Genomic DNA, 17,584 nt, shown 5'->3' with positions numbered 1-17,584 from the left:
CTAATGCTGAATTATGCTCATTTCATAATTTTTTCAGAAGTGATCCTATAATCATTATTTCTGTGAGAGGTAAAGACTTTATGGAGCAATAACTTTCAGAGATGAATAATGTATTTGCGTCAAGTCATCCAAAAGAAATGTCTGCAGATCTTACTAGTTCTGTGTTATAGTATTTTATGGGTGGTATTTATTTTATAAGCTATGGCCACCTATTCAGCTCTGCAGAAGACCTGAAATAAAAGCCATACCTCCCACTGAATTGAAGGAAGAAGACAGAAGAAATACATTATTGCCAGGTTAATTATGAGATGAGCTCTCGTTTCGATGATCACAGGGAAAGCTCTTTAACTACAACATAACCCTTCTGATAGCTTTGTGCTGATCCAAAGGAATTAGGAAAAAAAAAAAAAGATTCAATAAAATAGAAAAGATTTTATGATCGGGGCTCTAAAACCGGCCTTTTATATACGAGGTTTTAACAAATTTAACAAGCAAATGTCACGCTCAAAGGACACACTTTTCCTGACGAATGGAAATGGTTGACAACTGCGGTGGGACTCAGCTGGTTGCATCCAACCGCTCGAGGCTGCTGCCCAGCGCTGATCTGGCGTGGCAGAGCATCACCCCAGCAGGGCAAAGCCAACGGGATCAGCTCGTCCCATGCAGCTTGAGGCAGGAAAACAGATTTTGTGCTGAGATGGCCAAGGGTGCCCCAGAGGTCCTGTTTGCACACGGATTACCAAACTTGTGCAGAAGCAAGGCAGCAAGCAGCTGGGGGCAGAAAGCCCCAGCTTTTTGAAGCTTTTGGGTCCAAGTGCCATGTGAGAATCATTACAACCATGAGTTGATATTTTCTTTGAAGGAGACATAATGAAATAATCAAATCACCCCATCGAACAGGATACCCTGTTTCTAGTGATGTTATTAAATTGAACGGAGCTACTGAGTCAGCTCAGGGCTATCACGCCAGGCATGTCTATTAAGGAGCAATATAAAGCAATGGCCATGGGGGCTGCTTGTTTCAAGGGAACATATCTTGAATATTGAATAAATATTAATCAAATGTCTACGTGCCAGATCCAAGAGAATACATCAGCATCTACAGCGCAGCTTAGACTCCAAAAGCCAAACGTGCACATCAGCAACTTTGTAATGTGAGAGGTACTTAACTCATTAGGAAAAGTTTTGCTTTTCTGCTTGGGAATTTTGAAGGTTCGAGCTTTGCTTACTGCACACCCCAAGCGCTCCCAGGTCCACTGACATCACATGAGAGCTTCAAGGTCCTGCAGGATCCACACACAGGTCATCCAGGTAATGGACATAGGAACCATGAGCTTCCATGTGCATGCTGAAGGCCAGGACTCAAATCAAGTGTGACAGCTGGGTTTGCCCTTATCTCTGCTTCTTCTCTTCATATTTTCCATTTGCAATCTGTTTTGCTGGCATTATGTGTGACACACTATTTTATCTTCTATCCCAGCATTTTTTTAAATATTCCTTCAGTTTTGTATACTTTTTTCCCCACTGAGAGGAGAAATCAATAGTTTAATGTATACTAACACAGAAAAGATGAATTCATAATTCTTTAAGTGTGATTTTTTCATGTAGAAGTTCCTAGAAAATCTAGTGTAGCTTGGTAATAAATACTCAGTAATTTTTAATATTTGTTAAAAACTGAATCTCAGCTTCTCTAATGACTGCACACAGAACTTCCTTTCATTGCCACCTGTGAAAGGGGAATATAATGACATTATGATTGCGCTATGTTATGAGAAGAAACATAAAAAATGGTAGGAACTTTTCTTTCACAGAATCCTGGGGGTACAAATGCCACAAAATGGAAGTAGGTAGCTGCACATAATGCATTAATTTATTATACGGAAATAATGTCATGTTCAACTCAAAATCACTGTGAGCTGAAATAGCACCATGGTAAATCATTTAAAACGAAAAGACAAAGGCAAACATTGAAAAGACATATATATATCTACCCTGTATACTGAAAAAAAGTAAGTAAGTTTTAAAAGTATGCTTTTCCGTGTGTGAGAGCCATAATTACTAAAATAAAAAATGTTAGGTCTTTGAAAATTCCTCATTATTCTGCTATACTTCAAAAAGCTGTGATCTGTAGCTTACAGTAGCCCGGAGTTTTTAACTGGGTAACTGCTAATTTCTGATTTTGGGATGATCCTGTGCGGGGCCAGGAGTTGGACTGGATGATTCCTATGTGTCTCTTCCAACTCCGGTTACTCTATCATTCATTCATTCTTTCTATCATTATAAGTAGCTCATTTAAGCGGAAAGAAACAAAAATAGAAGGATGCCCTTGGAAGACAGTAAAGCTGAGATGTTTTGAAGAGGTGCTGTGTTAGCTTGGTTTAAAATACAGAAAAATATGACCCCATTCTCACAGCCAGGTACAGGGATGTAGGTACCATTCCTTGCCTTGAACACTTGCTCCCTTGCCAGCTGGATCATTGAGGTGCATTATCCACGTGGAGGCACGAGGAGGTAGGTGGAGGGAATGTGCAAATTTCATTCTGCCCTGAAAGTTTAACCATGAAAACTTACTGTGTTTTCGACTTATACTATTGATCTAGGGGCAATAAGTGGCTGCTCTTGCAGCTGATATCAGACCCTGCTCTCTTCATAACTCAGTGGGCTATTTTCTAGCTGCCCATTTAACTGAGACGGGTTAATACTTCTGGCAGCAAGCAGACATGCACAAAATGTGCCAAAAATAAAGGGTACAAAACACATTTTCTTAAAAAAATCACCTGATTTCTTTGCAAATGTACTTTACAAAAAAACACCATTTCTGCACTTGGTTCTGAGATAACTTAATCCTCTGCCAACACTTAGCATAAAGAACTCTGATCAGGACTTTAGCCTGTTCTTGCAGTTTTCTGACACCATCCCTCAAGAGAGAACAAAGATATCAGGTGTCCTACTTGAAAGTCAACAAGTTGACACCATCACATCTTGTGCTGCTCCTTATGGTGATGGACAACTAAGAATGGCTTAAAAACAAAAAGCAAACAGCAAGAGTAAGTGGCTGCAAAATCGATACACAAACGATCTAGTAGCAGAAGAGCACTTCTTATCTGTTCATCAAAATGATGTGAAAAGACATTCTGTGCATTCAGAATTTAATTTAGCTCCTTGCTTTATCATCATAAACACTCATTTCAATATGGGCAATGATTATTTTTTCTTCCCAAACATGAATAATATATAATTGCTGGTATTTTGGAGGAGATAAGGTCTTTACCTTTATCCATCTGGGTAATTTATCATTGTCTTTCTTTTTCCTCTACGGTGGTGAGAGAGCTTGTCAGCTCAGCTTGTTCTTAAAAAGCCGGAGTGTAATTCAATAATAAATTCACTCAAAGGCTAGCTGTCATGAGGCATTCACTTATCTGTATCCGTTAGGTGATCTGCACTGCTGTTCTCTCTATAGGATAGCTAAGCTGCATCTCTGAAGCTTGGGAAACACATTGCATAGGTATTCAGTCATCTTCACTCTGCTGCCTTTCCTGCACAGGCCACACAGGGATGCAAATAGGATGTGCTGGTAACACCTCCTTCCTAAATAGCATGGTTTGTGAAATCTCTGATCTAAAAGATGTCACTGGCATCTGAATGACATCAGCCACGTGGCAGACAGGAGGTCCTCTCATGTCACCTCTGCTTATGGGACTGCTCACAGCAAGTGGCATGGGTCGAACTCCAGTCATACCCCGTGAAGGTACAGGCACTTGGACAGAAATGGGACATCTCATGGCCAGCAATCACAGAATCATAGAACCACAGAATCATAGAATCACAGAATGGCTTAGGTTGGAACGGACCTTAATTAATGATCCGTGAGCTCCAACCCCTCCATGGGCTGGTTGCCCTCCACCAGCTCAGGCTGCCCAGGGCCCCATCCAACCTGGCCTTGAGCACCTCCAGGGATGGGGCACTCACAGCTCTCTGGGCAGTGTATGGTCTTGATCTGCACCGAGAAGAAGACTCTGTGAATCACACTGGCAGCAATGGAATACTGTCCCAAAAATGTAATGTTGTTTTTAGCAACTCAACAGACCAATAAACCCAGACTGTGTGCTGCAGTGCTATCTCATGGGAAAATATACCTTTTATTGAAGTCTTTTACTGTTATTTGCAACTCTTCTTGTGATGAGTCAGGTTTTTAACTTGAAAGATGCAATACAATTACAGTCTAAGGTGGTAAGTCTGTAGAGCATATTTAGTGATATACACCCTATGTTGATACTTTAAGAATGGCAGCCTTAACAATCATCACTATATCTGAACAGTTCTTTGTGTTAAACAGAACAAGGAGCTCCATTTATTAGTTCCACTGTAGTTAATGAAAAGCAATCATTAAAACCCTTCCTATTGATTTGAATCTCTGCATCCCCTCACTCCAGAAATCTATATGCCAGATAAACATTTCTGCTAGCAGGTGCTCCTTCTGAATCCTGAACATTTAGAAGGATGTTTACAGAAGGAAAGTAATTCCTTCCGACACAGAGATCTACTATTAGCTCTACGAAACACACATACCTCTTTTAGGAATTTATGCGGCCCCAAATGACACTGTTTCTGGTTCTCTGCTGGCACTCCCAGAAGCAAATTCAATATAGAATGAGAACTTCCCATTTTACCCCCTAACCTCTGTGCGCTGCTGAATGCAAGCAGCCTTTAAAGAGAAGATGCACATTGATATTATGCATGCACATAGTTCCTACTGTTCTTTAGCTGAATAGAAAAATTTGTTAAGCCCAATATATCTGCTGCTGAAACACTCTAGTTATCAAATAAGGCAGTTATACGTGGCCCTGATACCACAGTCCACTGTGGAAAGACTTCCAACTGTGAGCTCAACTGATGAACTACAACCCGAAATATATCAGAAAAGGAAACTGTGAGTACAAACAATTTTGTATTCCATGACCTGATTTTAGGGCAACAAATTAAAACAACTGACAGCAGAGAACTCACCGTTCTAGCATTTAGTCCAGAGCCTAGGCTGTTCAGTACCCAGAATGTGCAATTTTGAGAATGCTGGCAAAGGAAAACCGTTTGCTGCAAAATGACTGTTTGGCCTTAATCTGAATCATTGCCATTAGCTTTCATGAAGGGCTTGGCAGCAAGACAAATCAGAGAAACTATCACATTAGGCCAGTTCCCTGACACTGGCACGCCTTCAAGTGGTTCGTATCCGAGGTCAGCCTGTAGACCACTGGAGGTGTCAACACATGGGAGGTGGTACCCACCCACTGGATGCTGGCAACGTCCCCTCTTGTAAGAGCATTTGGTTACACCCAAAGGGCCTGAGAGGGCTGCTGAGACGCAAGTACTGAAACAACTACCCGCAGGAACACGAGGATTGTATAGTTTCAGTGCCAAGGTATTCACTGCTGTGCGTGGGAAAGCTGAAAGCAAGCAGTTAATGACTGGGTGGAATTCAGCAGAGTTGAAATGGTAGTGTTGAGAACCACCTCGTGGCTCAGGGTCACCACTTCTGAAAGGCAACATTCGGAGCAGATGTTGAATGATCTAAGAAACTCATTCCCCAGGGTATGTATTGTGGCGTCCTGCTTCAAGCACATCGGTTTAAAGGACTGTCTGCTCTGACAGACAGGCATGTCCTTAAGCAAATGCCTGAAACACAGTCACAGACATGAGCTACATAAGATTTGCCAGTTCCCATCTCTTGATGAGGAATGTAGTGAAAAAGAATGTCTCAATATTAAAATCAATGTATATTCTACTTGATTGTTTGCATCAGAAGTCACTCTAACAGCCCTCCCTGGATTGTAAGATTTCCTCCAGGCTTTTGGAGGCCATACTGTAGATTTTAAAGTTTGAGTTAGTTTCCCTCTCTGTTGGCTCTGTCAAACCTGTGTTTAACATGGAAGAAGGTCTGCCATCACTGTTTACTAAATACTTCTGGAAAATACTGAATAAATGGCTTTCATTCCTTGAGATTAGAGAAGGAAGGATGTATAAATCCTGGGAGAGAAGCATCTTTCTTACTGGATAGCATAAGTTTGCATAGAATCATAGAAAATCCTGAATAAGAATATTCTGAGTTGGAAGGGATCCATAAGGATCATGGAGTCCTAAGGAAGAAGAGGAGACATCCACCAGAATTACATCAGCCCCAAAATTTTTCACAGATCTACTTCCCTGAGACCTTCCCTATGTTCTGCATCTTGCTACTATTCCTTCTTAAGCAATTTGCCATTCCACATCTTACAGTGGCCAAGTGGCTCACACTTCTACTGAAGAAAAATTAAAAGTCACTTACCCTCCCTCGAAGGGATTGTCTCCTGGGATGACATGAGTGCTGTCTTTGCCAATCAGGAACTTGATCCGATCGTAGAACGAATGCAGGCTCTGCTGGGAGATGGGTGCTTGTGTCTCCTGGATGATATCCAGGGGGTCCGGGGAGCCCAGGCACAGAGCATTGACATGGCACAGTGGCTGCAAGCAGCAGTCTGGGTCCATGCAATCCACCAGGCCATCTGCAGAAGGATAAGGAAGATTTTAGAGCAAATGGAACATGGAGCGTTGCAGAGTTCAGAGTGCAAGAACTCTTTATAATGCACACGTAGAGAAATGTGAACTTTACACTTGCATAGAGTAATGCGTTTTCCCTTAAAACTCCAAAAAGAGCATCAAATGGGTCAGCAGCTGAATGAGATGATCTTGGTGGTCTTTTCCAACCTTAATGATTCTGCTTCTATAAAAACGAATTAACATGTATGTATATGAGAAAACACATACATACACATGAGATCAGGATTTAAAGAAACCATATTTGAGGTTGATTCTGAGATACACCATTTCCGCTCTTGGTCATCGAGATGACTCCACAATCCTTTAAGTTTTTTTCTGTTTTTTTTTTTTTTCCTTTCTGTTTATGGATCAATGCCTTTCATATACTGTTCCTGTTCCCTGTACAAAATAGCAGGTTAACTAGGTCACACCAAAGGTAACGGTCCTTTCAGCAGGACTCAATGGTGGAGAAGGCCATGGTATCTACAACGGCTACAGGGAGATCTACACATCCAACCCACTTAAGATTCTGGCCAGATACATAAGAAGGCTAAGATTTTGCTGGGAATGTTCAGTCTCTTTTGGCCTTTGTCATTGTTATTTCGTGCAGACAGAGAACGAGACAACCTAAAACTCTCAGGATATAAATCTTGTATTTTCAGCAACAATAAATCAAAAACAACAATAAAAATTGCAGTGGACATACATGAGAAAATCTTGCGAACTGTAGTCTAGTAAAATGAATTTGCACATCTGCCAAGGCATCAAATGCATAGATAATACAACCTACAACCTCCCTTCCCATCACGATAGGAGCATTCCCAGTTCATTTTAAGACGCCACTGTTCACTGCAAACAGCTTAGTGAAAAGCAGTGACAGGAAAGGAAAAGCAAAAAAAAGACCAGAAGAGGTTTGGTGAAGCATCACATTTAGAAATAAAAGTTGTTAACGTGTCGAGGTGGATCTCGAAACCAGATGAGGGAACTGGACTCTTTTTTTTTCCTTTTTTTCCTGGGGACTTTCCAAATAATCAGTTCAAACAAGGTAGATTGATAGTGAATGAAAATTGTTACCACGTGATGGCTGTTCGAAGACCTGTGTGAAATGAGTGGTTGGTCTCAGTGTAGTTGCTGGATGCTCTATATATCAGAGAAACCACCTTTACAGCTAGCATCCTACTGACAACTTCAGCAAGAAACAAATGTGTTTGGAGAGCAAAACTGTCCTGAGAGGGTAGGTTTCTCCTGAAGTGGGATGAGATTTGGAGTTCTCAGGCACTAGACGGGCCCTGGGCAACCTGATCTAGTGCCTGATTTAGGGGGTGTCAAGCCTGCCCATGGCAAGGGGGGTTGGAACTAGATGATCTTTGAGGTCCCTTCCACCCAAGCCATTCCATGGTTCTGTGATTGTCAGGATAATGTATTTTCTATGTCAGGGAAACAGTAAATTAAGCCAAACCAGTCTGACATTATTACAAACTATGAGCTTCGGTTTCATCCCAGTTACACCAGTGTGAATTAAAAGCCCTTTCACTAATGTTATTGGCTCTACTTTGAATTTACTGCAGTGTAAATAGGATGAGAATCTGATCTGTTATTATTTCTGCAGTACTTATGATGGCTTACGTGTCATGTACTAGGATTGTGCTGAGTTATATTTGTTCCATTCTTGGAAGATTTTTGTGCCATAAAACATCACTTGCAACACCATCTCATGTGGCCACCCTTATGAAGAAAACCAGAAAGAAAGCCTGTTCAGTGCTCCCAGAGCTTCCAGTCTACGTGTGGGTCAAAGTGGGAGGAATACCTGCTCCACGCACACAAGCACACACACAGTGAGCCACTTCTACAAGTGCTCAGCACCTGCCATTAACGATAATGGGAGACTAGCAAAAGTGCTTTCCAAAACCCCATCCATTATCCTTACCTCTGTCTGCTCTGATATCGCTACATCTTTATAACTCCTCACAAAATTGCCACAAAAATTTATCAGCTCGGGCACAAAATCTACCCATCTGCCTTCTCTCTTGATGACTAGTGATAATGAAAAAGAACTAATTACATTTTATTTGCCCATTAAAGAAACGACTCGCTGCAGATGATTAGGCCAGTAGGATTCTGGAAGGTCAAATCTCAGATGGAATCTGAGATACCGTTCACAGAACAGAGACCTGCATAGACATAATATGCTTATCCGTAGCTACACCCTAGAAAAAAAAGACACATAAAATAAACCAAGTCAACTCTGTTACGGTACTGATTACAGTTTCAAGGAAGATATAATGCTGTCATTATCTCCTACACATTAATAATGTTTTCTACTATAAAGACAATGTAGTGAGAGGATGGCAAACCAGCTGCCCCATACCTCTTCATTACCATCTTCATTTCAGGCATCAGAAATGTGTTTGGGGACCTGGCGCTGCAAGACAGAAAGCAACTGTTGTCTTTGCAGGAACCAGCAGAGAAATGTTTGAAGAACAGATGCACAGGACAGTGTTCTGTACGATGGCAGTGCTGAGGCCTCGCCTGCAGATGGGCTTTGCAATTAATGTATTTCAGGCCTGTATGCAGTAAGCTGGGGGGTAATTACACCGGAGAGGTTTGTCATGGACACCTCAGACCCATTTAGGTCCTCAAGAGCTGAAGAGGAAAATGCTCACATAACAGCATTTTCAGGGCAGTACATTTAATTAGCCTGGAAAATTAGAAGGCCATTTCTGGCTGAGACATAGAGAACAGCAAGAGTTAAAGCAGATCAAGGGAGATTTAGACCGGTTAGAAGGAAGAATATTTTTATAATAAGGGTGGTGAGGCGCTGGAACAGCTTGCCCAGAGAGGTGGTGGGTGCTCTGTCCCTGGAGACACCCAAGGTGAGGCTGGATGGGGCTCTGAGCACCTGATGGAGCTGTGGGTGTCCCTGTTCATTGCAGGGGAGTTGGACTGGATGGCCTTTAAAAGTTCCTTCCAACTCAACCTATTCTATGATGAGTAGCAACGGGCGTTCGAAATTGGGAGCTCCCTTATACTACATATAGCCATGATACAGAATCATAGAATCATTAAGTTTAGAAAGACCTCTAAAATCATCTAATCCAACCATTAATCCATCCCCCACCATGCCCACTAACCATGTCCCTTAGTGCCACATCTACCCTTTTCAGAGATGGTGACTCCACCACCTCCCCACGCCCATGGGCAGCCTGTGCCAATGCATCTCCACTCTTTCTGAGAAGAAATGTTTCCTAATATCCAACCTGAACCTCCCCTGGCACAACTTAAGGCCATCACCTCTTGTCCTATCGCTGTTACCCGGGACCTGTAGAGAGCAATAAGCAATGCAAGACTGGAAGTGCTTTGTAGAGCGTTTGCAATAGTTTATATGCTTTAGGGTCACAAAGGCTACTCTGATCTGCTTGTCAGACTGCTATATACAGGCTGTTCATTTTTCCCCCAGAACGGGATTAAAGCCTGTCTTTTAGAAAGATATCTCGTATTTCAAAGCCATCTGATTACAGTGAGTCCACCGCTTCCTCCGGTAAGCCGTTCAGATGTTTAATTACTGCTAGGAAACTGCATCTTATTTCAAGGTTGAATTTGTCTAACTCCCATATCTCACAATCGAATGGTTTTTTGCCTTTGTCTGCAAGGTTACCAACACCCTTCTGCACTGCATGATCGGATGCCTTTTCCATGTGCAAGCCTTGCCACGCAGAGCAACAAGCTATTCAAACCCCACTTCTGAACAGCCGAACAAGACTAAAGTTCTTGTTTATTTTCCAGCTGCTGGATTTAGGTTTTTTAGTGATTTCACATGCGGGCATCAACATTGGACATGAAACAACTGCAGCTGCAATACTGGGTAGAGAGGAGAGACCAATTCCCTACTTTCGTGTTGGTTTTTGTTGTGTTTTTATTTTTTTTTTTTTAAATACTAAGGTTCACAGTGGCCTTTTGGCAGCAGCGTTGCTCTGAGAACTCATGTTGAGACAATTATCTCCGGTGACCTCTAAATCCTTTTCTGAGTCATTGCCTTTCAAGAGTCCCCCAACCCAAAAGAACCGCGTGCTTGCTTTGTTCCCAGGGATATAACCTTGCATTTTGCTTCCTTAAGACACATTTTGTTGGATTGCGACCGTGTAGTGATGTGAGTCAAATCACCCTGTATCAAAAATAATCTGGGTATGTATTTATCTCCATCTCAAGCACGATACGGTGATATATGGTAACATGAAGATTTTACTGGGAAAGATTTGAACTACACTCTAAGATAATAATGACAGTGCTGAATGGGGTTGGATGCAACAAGCAATTCCAAGGAGCTCCTCAAAAACAGCTTCAACCACGGATACCGCTCATTAAACAAATGAATTCAGAGACCTGTTACTGTGCCAGATTTTAAGCCATGTTGTGTTCTTTTGTATTTCCATCTAAAAGCAATTTTTATGCCTTTGAGATGTTTTCGGCACGTTTCTTACTGGTGTTGCAGGCAGCTGTTTCATCTCATGTCCTCAAACACCTCCTTTTCTTACCGTTCCCATCTCAGCTTTTTGCCCTGTACTCTTGAGTCAGAGAGCATAGACAGAGAGCGATGTATCCTGGTTGCCTACCACCGGTGTGTAGCTCACATAAATTTCTTTCTGTCTGCAGAGGACGGGGCCAGGTTTGGTTTGCATGAGCTGCTGTTCTTCTCAGTCACTGCTATCCTGAGTTTTTCTTTAAACACTCTAACTGTTGCAACTGGGGCAGCTGAGTTCGATCATGGCAACAGATCTGAATGCTGACCTTATTCAGAACGAGTTTCACAAGTTTCTCAGTGTCACAACTGCCTTCTAAAAATACCCATCTGGACACCAAATGTAAGATGACCTAAAATTACCCGGCTTTCAGTCATTGCTTGTGGCCCATGACTTTCTGAATACCATGCCCTTCGTGATGTTTCAAGAGCCACCTAAAGCAATTAGGCAGTTTTGAAAATCTGGAGCTGCTGGGGTTGGTGTGGAAAGTCAGGGCTGTGCCTCATGGGAGATTCAGGTGCCCTGGAGGGAAGTGTCTCCTGCTCTTCGGTATCCACCACACAACGAGCTGATGGATCCAAGCCAAAAAAAAAACAAACCCAAACCACCGAGAAATAAACTCAGTCAATTCCAGATGTGTTATGGTAGAAACAAGGTTTGTATGGCAAGCACCACATCTCCCAGGTGGCTGGCTGCATGGGACATGAAGCAAGGGGCAGGCAGAGAAGTAACTAAAGCAGTTTTGTGACTGTCTTTCTTGTATGCAATTTCTCATGTCCAGACTTTAGGCTTCCCCTAAAGCCTCCTTTGCTAGGAGTGGATTAAGAACCAAGGACACAAGCCCAGCCATTAACTGATAGGAAAAAGAGTGTGCCCGCTGAGCTCCTCTGCTTATTAGGAGAGGCAGATATTCTGGCTTACCTCTGAACTACATGACATACTTCTTCTTCAGAAGAAATACTAATTGTCATGGTCACAGCCACTATTAGTGTGCAAAATAAGAACTCTCTGGCAGAAAAAGGCCACTACCCCTGTGTTCCATGGGCTGCTGCTGCTCTTGCTGGCTGCAAAGTGCTCACAAATCCCACAGGAGTGTGGGTTCCAAGGCCCTCCACCACCACCATGCAGTGCCAACGCAGCATCCAGGAGCGGAGTTTCACACAGAAGTAAAGGACTGGTTTTGAGAGACTGCTTTTGCAGTAAACAAGATCAGCTGAGAACTAATAAAATTTCAAATTAGCTGTGACTTTTCATGGCCCCACAATTGTGTTGGCTGATTTAATGGGCAGCGTCTTAGCTCGCTGAGATTGAATAATGGAGCATTTCTACAGAGTTATGGATGCTGCAACAAAAATCTGTCATGCTAACATCAACAACGGAATGCAAATAACTTTCATCCAGGAGTGTTATTACGTGTTTAAGCCAGCTCTGACAGGTGCTGCATGTCAAGTGTCAGGATGGAACAGGCAGGCCACAGGTAGGGACAGACCTGTTGGTACATAGAGCGTACATGACAAACTCAAGTATTGCTCCATCTGAAGAGGATGAGAGTTTTTGCCATGATGGCAGTCAGAAGAGCTCAGAGAGACGCTGTCCTAGGCAAAGTAAGAGTAGAAAGAAAAGAACAGTAAAAATACAATGCCTTTCAGCAATATTTTCATTGCCAGTGAAAGCGTAAGATGCACTGATGATACCCATAATTGTGGCTCTCACCTCATCCAGTTCTTGCCTTTCACTCTCCTTTCTGTGTCATTCACAGACAACAGGATCACCTTTCATGGGGACACTGTATCACTCTGTGATGCTCTTGGGTGCATTAACAGGAGAGTTTGTACGGGGAGGGTTTAAAATGAAGGCATTCAGATGTAGAGTTAACACAGTGTGGTATCCTCACCCTTAAGCAAATCAGATTTTACCTTTCCAGCATCTGTCTGAACTCTCTCAAAACAGAGACGAAAGCAATGTCTCAGCATTTCTGCAGAAAACACAAGTTATTGTTCATGTGAATGCTTGGGTTCAATGACACTCTGCCCTGAGCTGAGGACTGACGCTTAATTTACTTCTCCTGGATCTGGGGAATTAATAAGTTTTCCTCTTGAGCTTTGCAGAGAACAATTTTACCTATTCAGCAACAGAGGTGTGGCTTTTGGGCCCACTGTGAGGAATCAAAAGGAAACACAACACAAACATAAGGAACAACAGCAATGGCTCTGTGATCACGTTAGATATTACTGTTCTCTTAGCTCTTTCTATTCCACCTCCTCCATTTCAATCTTGTTTGAATAAGGTTCTCACTGGCTGAATCCAAGATGAATTAGATTGCTGGCTCCCTCGGAAAGGAATTGCCCTCACATCTTTCCCTAATATTTGCAGGTTCAAAATCATCTAGTCATATGTAATAGCAATCATGTATTTGTACTGCAGCACTCCTTGGGCTTTAGTGCAGAAACAGAGCCCTGCAGTGCCAGGCACTACAGAAAACGTAAGTATAATGCAGAAAGTCCATCCTAATCCAGCACTATGTTCTTGTTTGAAAAACATCTGAAAAAAAACAGAAGGGAATGGAGCGGAAGGAGGAAATGACAGAAAACACATGAAAATCACTACAAGCTGATCATAGACCAGGCCTATAATAATGTGGTTAGAGTCTACAAGTTTACAGAATCTCCCAGATCACCATCTCTGTGTCACTGCAGCTGGCTTCATGGGATTTCCCTTCTCTAGACAGGCTTTTAGCAAGGGGAGTTACCCACTGCACAGAATCATGAGTTGGAAGGGACCCACAACAATCACTGAGGCCAATCCCTGGCCCCACACAGCACCACCCAAACCCAAACCCGATGTCTGAGGGCAGTGTCCCAGTGCTCCCTGAGCTCCAGTAGCTCGGGGCCATGCCCACTGCCCTCTGGAGCAGAGCCTTTTCCTCACACCCCTCTGATCCACCCCTGATACAGCTCTAAAAGCAACACAGAAACCAAGCAATCTACGTTTGGAGTGAAATTCAAGAAGATGCTGAAGGGATGTGAGAGCCCTTCCAAGAGGAGGAAGTGTGATCAATAGCCAAGCAATGCTGTACCTGAAGCTGCATCCTTCAGGAGCCAATGCACCTCTGAGAAAAAGGGACTCTGAGCAATGGGTTCAGACCCTCAGCAGATGAAGTACTCTTAGCTGAGATCTCCTTGCACCAAGGTCTCTCGGATTTCTAGAACGTGCTGTAAGTGTTAAGCCAATGCTGAAAAGCTCATCCTAACACATTCTGTTGACTGATTCCAAGGCAATTCAAGAAACCACCTTGGCACACCTTGGAAAGTAGCCTCAGATCACTCAGATATAGGCATGGTTTTCCGGTCCTCATCAAAAGGAAAGAAGCCATGCATTCTATGCACCCATGACAGTATGTGACCTGACACACTTAAGGGCAAACCCTCAGGTTTCTAAGGGGAATTTCTGCCCCAAAGAGGAGGCAAGAGTTTGCCTCAAGTGCTAAAGCAGGTCTGGCAGGGCTTTTTTGAACTTCTTTCAGAATAGGTGCCTGAGCTCTTCTAAGTTTATTGCAGAAGGGCCTTGTGAAATGCACGTTCGGGCTTGTCTTGTCTGAAAACGGTTCACATCAGCTCTTGTTACATCTTGCATACCAGCAGGTTTTCCTTCCTATCTGTAATTTTCTTCATCTCAGCAGAAAACGAAACATTTATTTTGAAAAAGCGGACGTTTTCAGTGTTTCTGCTTCCTTAATCAAAGGAATTTCATTAAGGAACAGTTAAAAGGAGTGGGAACTCTCCCAAGCTGCCAAGACAAGCCGCAGCCACTGCTACGCACTCACTTCACAGCACACCATCCTCGCTAACAGCACAACGTGCTTCTGGATGCTGCAGTGCCCAGGTTCACACCGCTCTCCCGAAAGCCCCAGTGCTAACAACCAGCAGCAGGTGATACACAAGTGTTACCGCCCAACGGAGGATCGGCGAGCTGCTGAAACCTGAACATGTGAACCCGTCATGCTGTTCCCTTGTTTGAGGAAAGGTTGATTAACAGTCACCATAAAATAGAGGATGAGAAGCTAGGTGATATCACCTAGCCGATCTCTTTAGGTACAGCAAGCTTTCTCATCTTTTTAGAAGTGCTTTGTGGTCCCTCCGAGATGACCCTGTTGTTTGACTGGATCTATCGGTGATGGTAAATGCTAATTTACCGTGGCTGTTTTCCCAGGTGCGTTCAGATCTCAACACTTCCCTCGGTAAATGTAGCTCGTGCATTAATGCATCATTTTTTATGGTTTCGAGGAAGCAGACAGCTCCCATAGCATGCCCAGGAGACGATCTTCTTGTGATATAAAAGCCTGGCTGGCATGAAGTAAAGGTTCGTAACAGTGTGCAAAAGGAAAAAGAAATCTGAAAGCATCCCATCACCTCGTCTGCAGCTCGTGCATTTGCATATATAAAGATTCGCGTTCTGGGGTTCTCTTGGATCCTATTCAATTCCCTCTACAACCCTGCCACTGCTTTCAGGTGTAACCCTACACACTGGCAGAGAGCAGTGCAGGCTCCTGCCAGCTCTCTAACACGTTATTTGGCATGTGGTGGACAGATGGTGGGCACATGGGTGTTAAGAAGGCCAGCGCGCAGTGCCAAAATTTCTCTTGCCAAAAAATTTGAAACGTTGCCATCCCAAAGCATTATGCAAGTCTCCACCTTACTACAAGCACTACCTGATCCTTGTGTGGGGCAAGCAAGGCACGAAGCATTACTCTGTGGAGTTACACAAATGGACTGCGATGCAGTAAAACAAACAGATCTGAGACATATCACATAACTCTCTCCTGGTAATTCAAGTCTGGTTATAGCAGAATTACATAGTTCCTGAAATGAGAGCGGCAGCAATAGGTAATACTCAAGGCAGCAAAAAAAGGCAAAAATACCACATGAAGCAGCTGGGCTGCTCTGACTTGGGTTTGAACACAACTGTTAGGAGGACAGAGGTAAGGAAAGCATGAGAGTTGCTCCCCCTCTGAGCTCTTAGCATCTGGTGGAGCACAGAACTGAACCTGCTAAGGGCACACAGGGCCACGTGTACACTGGAACCCTGTGTTTGTGCTCAGCTGAATGCATGGCATGTAGTCGTGAAGAATAAGATAAGAGCTGAGGGGTAGAAGCTTCACTATGCCAGTTCTTGCAGAAGTAGAGGAGGTTTCTGGAAGTCAGATAGGATGGATGCAGTCAGTTCCACTTTGAGAAAGCCAGCAGGCTCTAAACTCTCAAACAAAGTTACCTTTGTAAATCCCTCATGGTTTCAGGACAGTGGAGTGTATCCAGACAATGAAATTGTGAACTGGGCAATCCTCTGAGTATGGAGAGAGTCACACTGATGATCTCTCTGAAGCAAAGACAGTTAACACAGCTTTACTTCTCACTGGTATATCTACGAGCTTGTGAACAATACCCTCTCTTCGTTCCCTCTGTTATTCTATATACCCTGTTCCTGATGGAGGAGTCTACATGTGCAATGGAGCCCATATGTAGCCTATAGAAAATCTGCCTGCTCTCAGTACTTAGTCAAGAGCCATTAACTCCACTTCTAGGACTTGTCACAGGAGTTAATGTCCACGGTCCTTTAAACCTTCGAACTTTTTACTCTTCAAGTACATGACAGAGCACTCTGTGCGGGGTGAGACAGGGCTGCCTTCAGGACCACTGCTCTCAGGACTATCTACTGGGAGTCTGCAGCCACGAATAGAGGCTATTTTCAACCAAAGAGGGACAAGAAGCACCTTTCTGGGCCCCATCTTAAGGAAACATCTCTTATTTGCTGCGATACAGGCAGTACCTTCTGAGGTCAAATGCTGAAAATCCAAGTCTTTTACACAGAGTGTTACAGCTCTGTCACTGCACTGTTTTCCCTTGACTGGTACTGGATGATTGCCTGCTCTCCCTTACTCGCCACAACTCCTTTCAAGCTGATGGACTTCATGTTTGTAAGTGTAAATAAAGTAGGCCTGGGTGTGAAACCTAAGTGTCAGGTTTGACAAATGACACTTGAGCGTGGAGAGGGAACTGCTCTCCCAGACACCTTGTTTTAACCTGAGCAGAGATTACACTTCACTGAGTTTCTCTCTGAGCGACTTCTGCTTTGCTTGTTATTGTTCATCTGAGCAGCCTCCAGATTTAAGAGGCCAGCGTGCCCTGTAATTTGGTACCCATCTCCCTCAGGGTGTGATTAGGCAGGGATGTGATGAAAAAGATTCTGACTTCAGCTCCCATTATCCTGAGGTATTTCCTGCTGCAGGGATCCTGATTAGCAGACACACGATACCACAAGGTGGGACAGGCTCCCGATGAGCTCAGGCAGAGTGAAAGGCCGCATTAAGATGCGAACGGCCTCACATTGCTCTTCTGAAAAACCACTGTGCTCTTCACCCTCAAGTGACTCTGTTTTTAGTGGAAAATGACTTGAAGGGCAGCGTTCATCAAGCAAAGGTAGGTGATATCTGAAACAGCTCA

The 17,584-nt window shown here is 43.4% G+C and overlaps 1 protein-coding gene across 5 annotated transcripts in view; it reads right to left on the bottom strand.

Annotated features, from left to right (window-relative positions):
- The window catches only part of TENM4 (teneurin transmembrane protein 4), a 593,977-nt gene that overhangs the window by 88,109 nt on the left and 488,284 nt on the right, over positions 1-17,584 (bottom strand). For all 5 annotated transcript variants that reach the window (XM_021382894.1, XM_021382902.1, XM_021382887.1 and 2 more), the window contains one exon: positions 6,320-6,536. In XM_021382894.1, coding sequence (XP_021238569.1) covers positions 6,320-6,536 — 217 coding nt within the window. The remainder of the gene's footprint in view (positions 1-6,319; positions 6,537-17,584) is intronic.

Source organism: Numida meleagris, chromosome 1, assembly GCF_002078875.1.
Source record: "Numida meleagris isolate 19003 breed g44 Domestic line chromosome 1, NumMel1.0, whole genome shotgun sequence".
Taxonomy (NCBI): domain Eukaryota; kingdom Metazoa; phylum Chordata; class Aves; order Galliformes; family Numididae; genus Numida; species Numida meleagris.
Note: the sequence above shows the minus strand (reverse complement) of the source record. Positions and strands in the feature narration are given on the sequence as shown.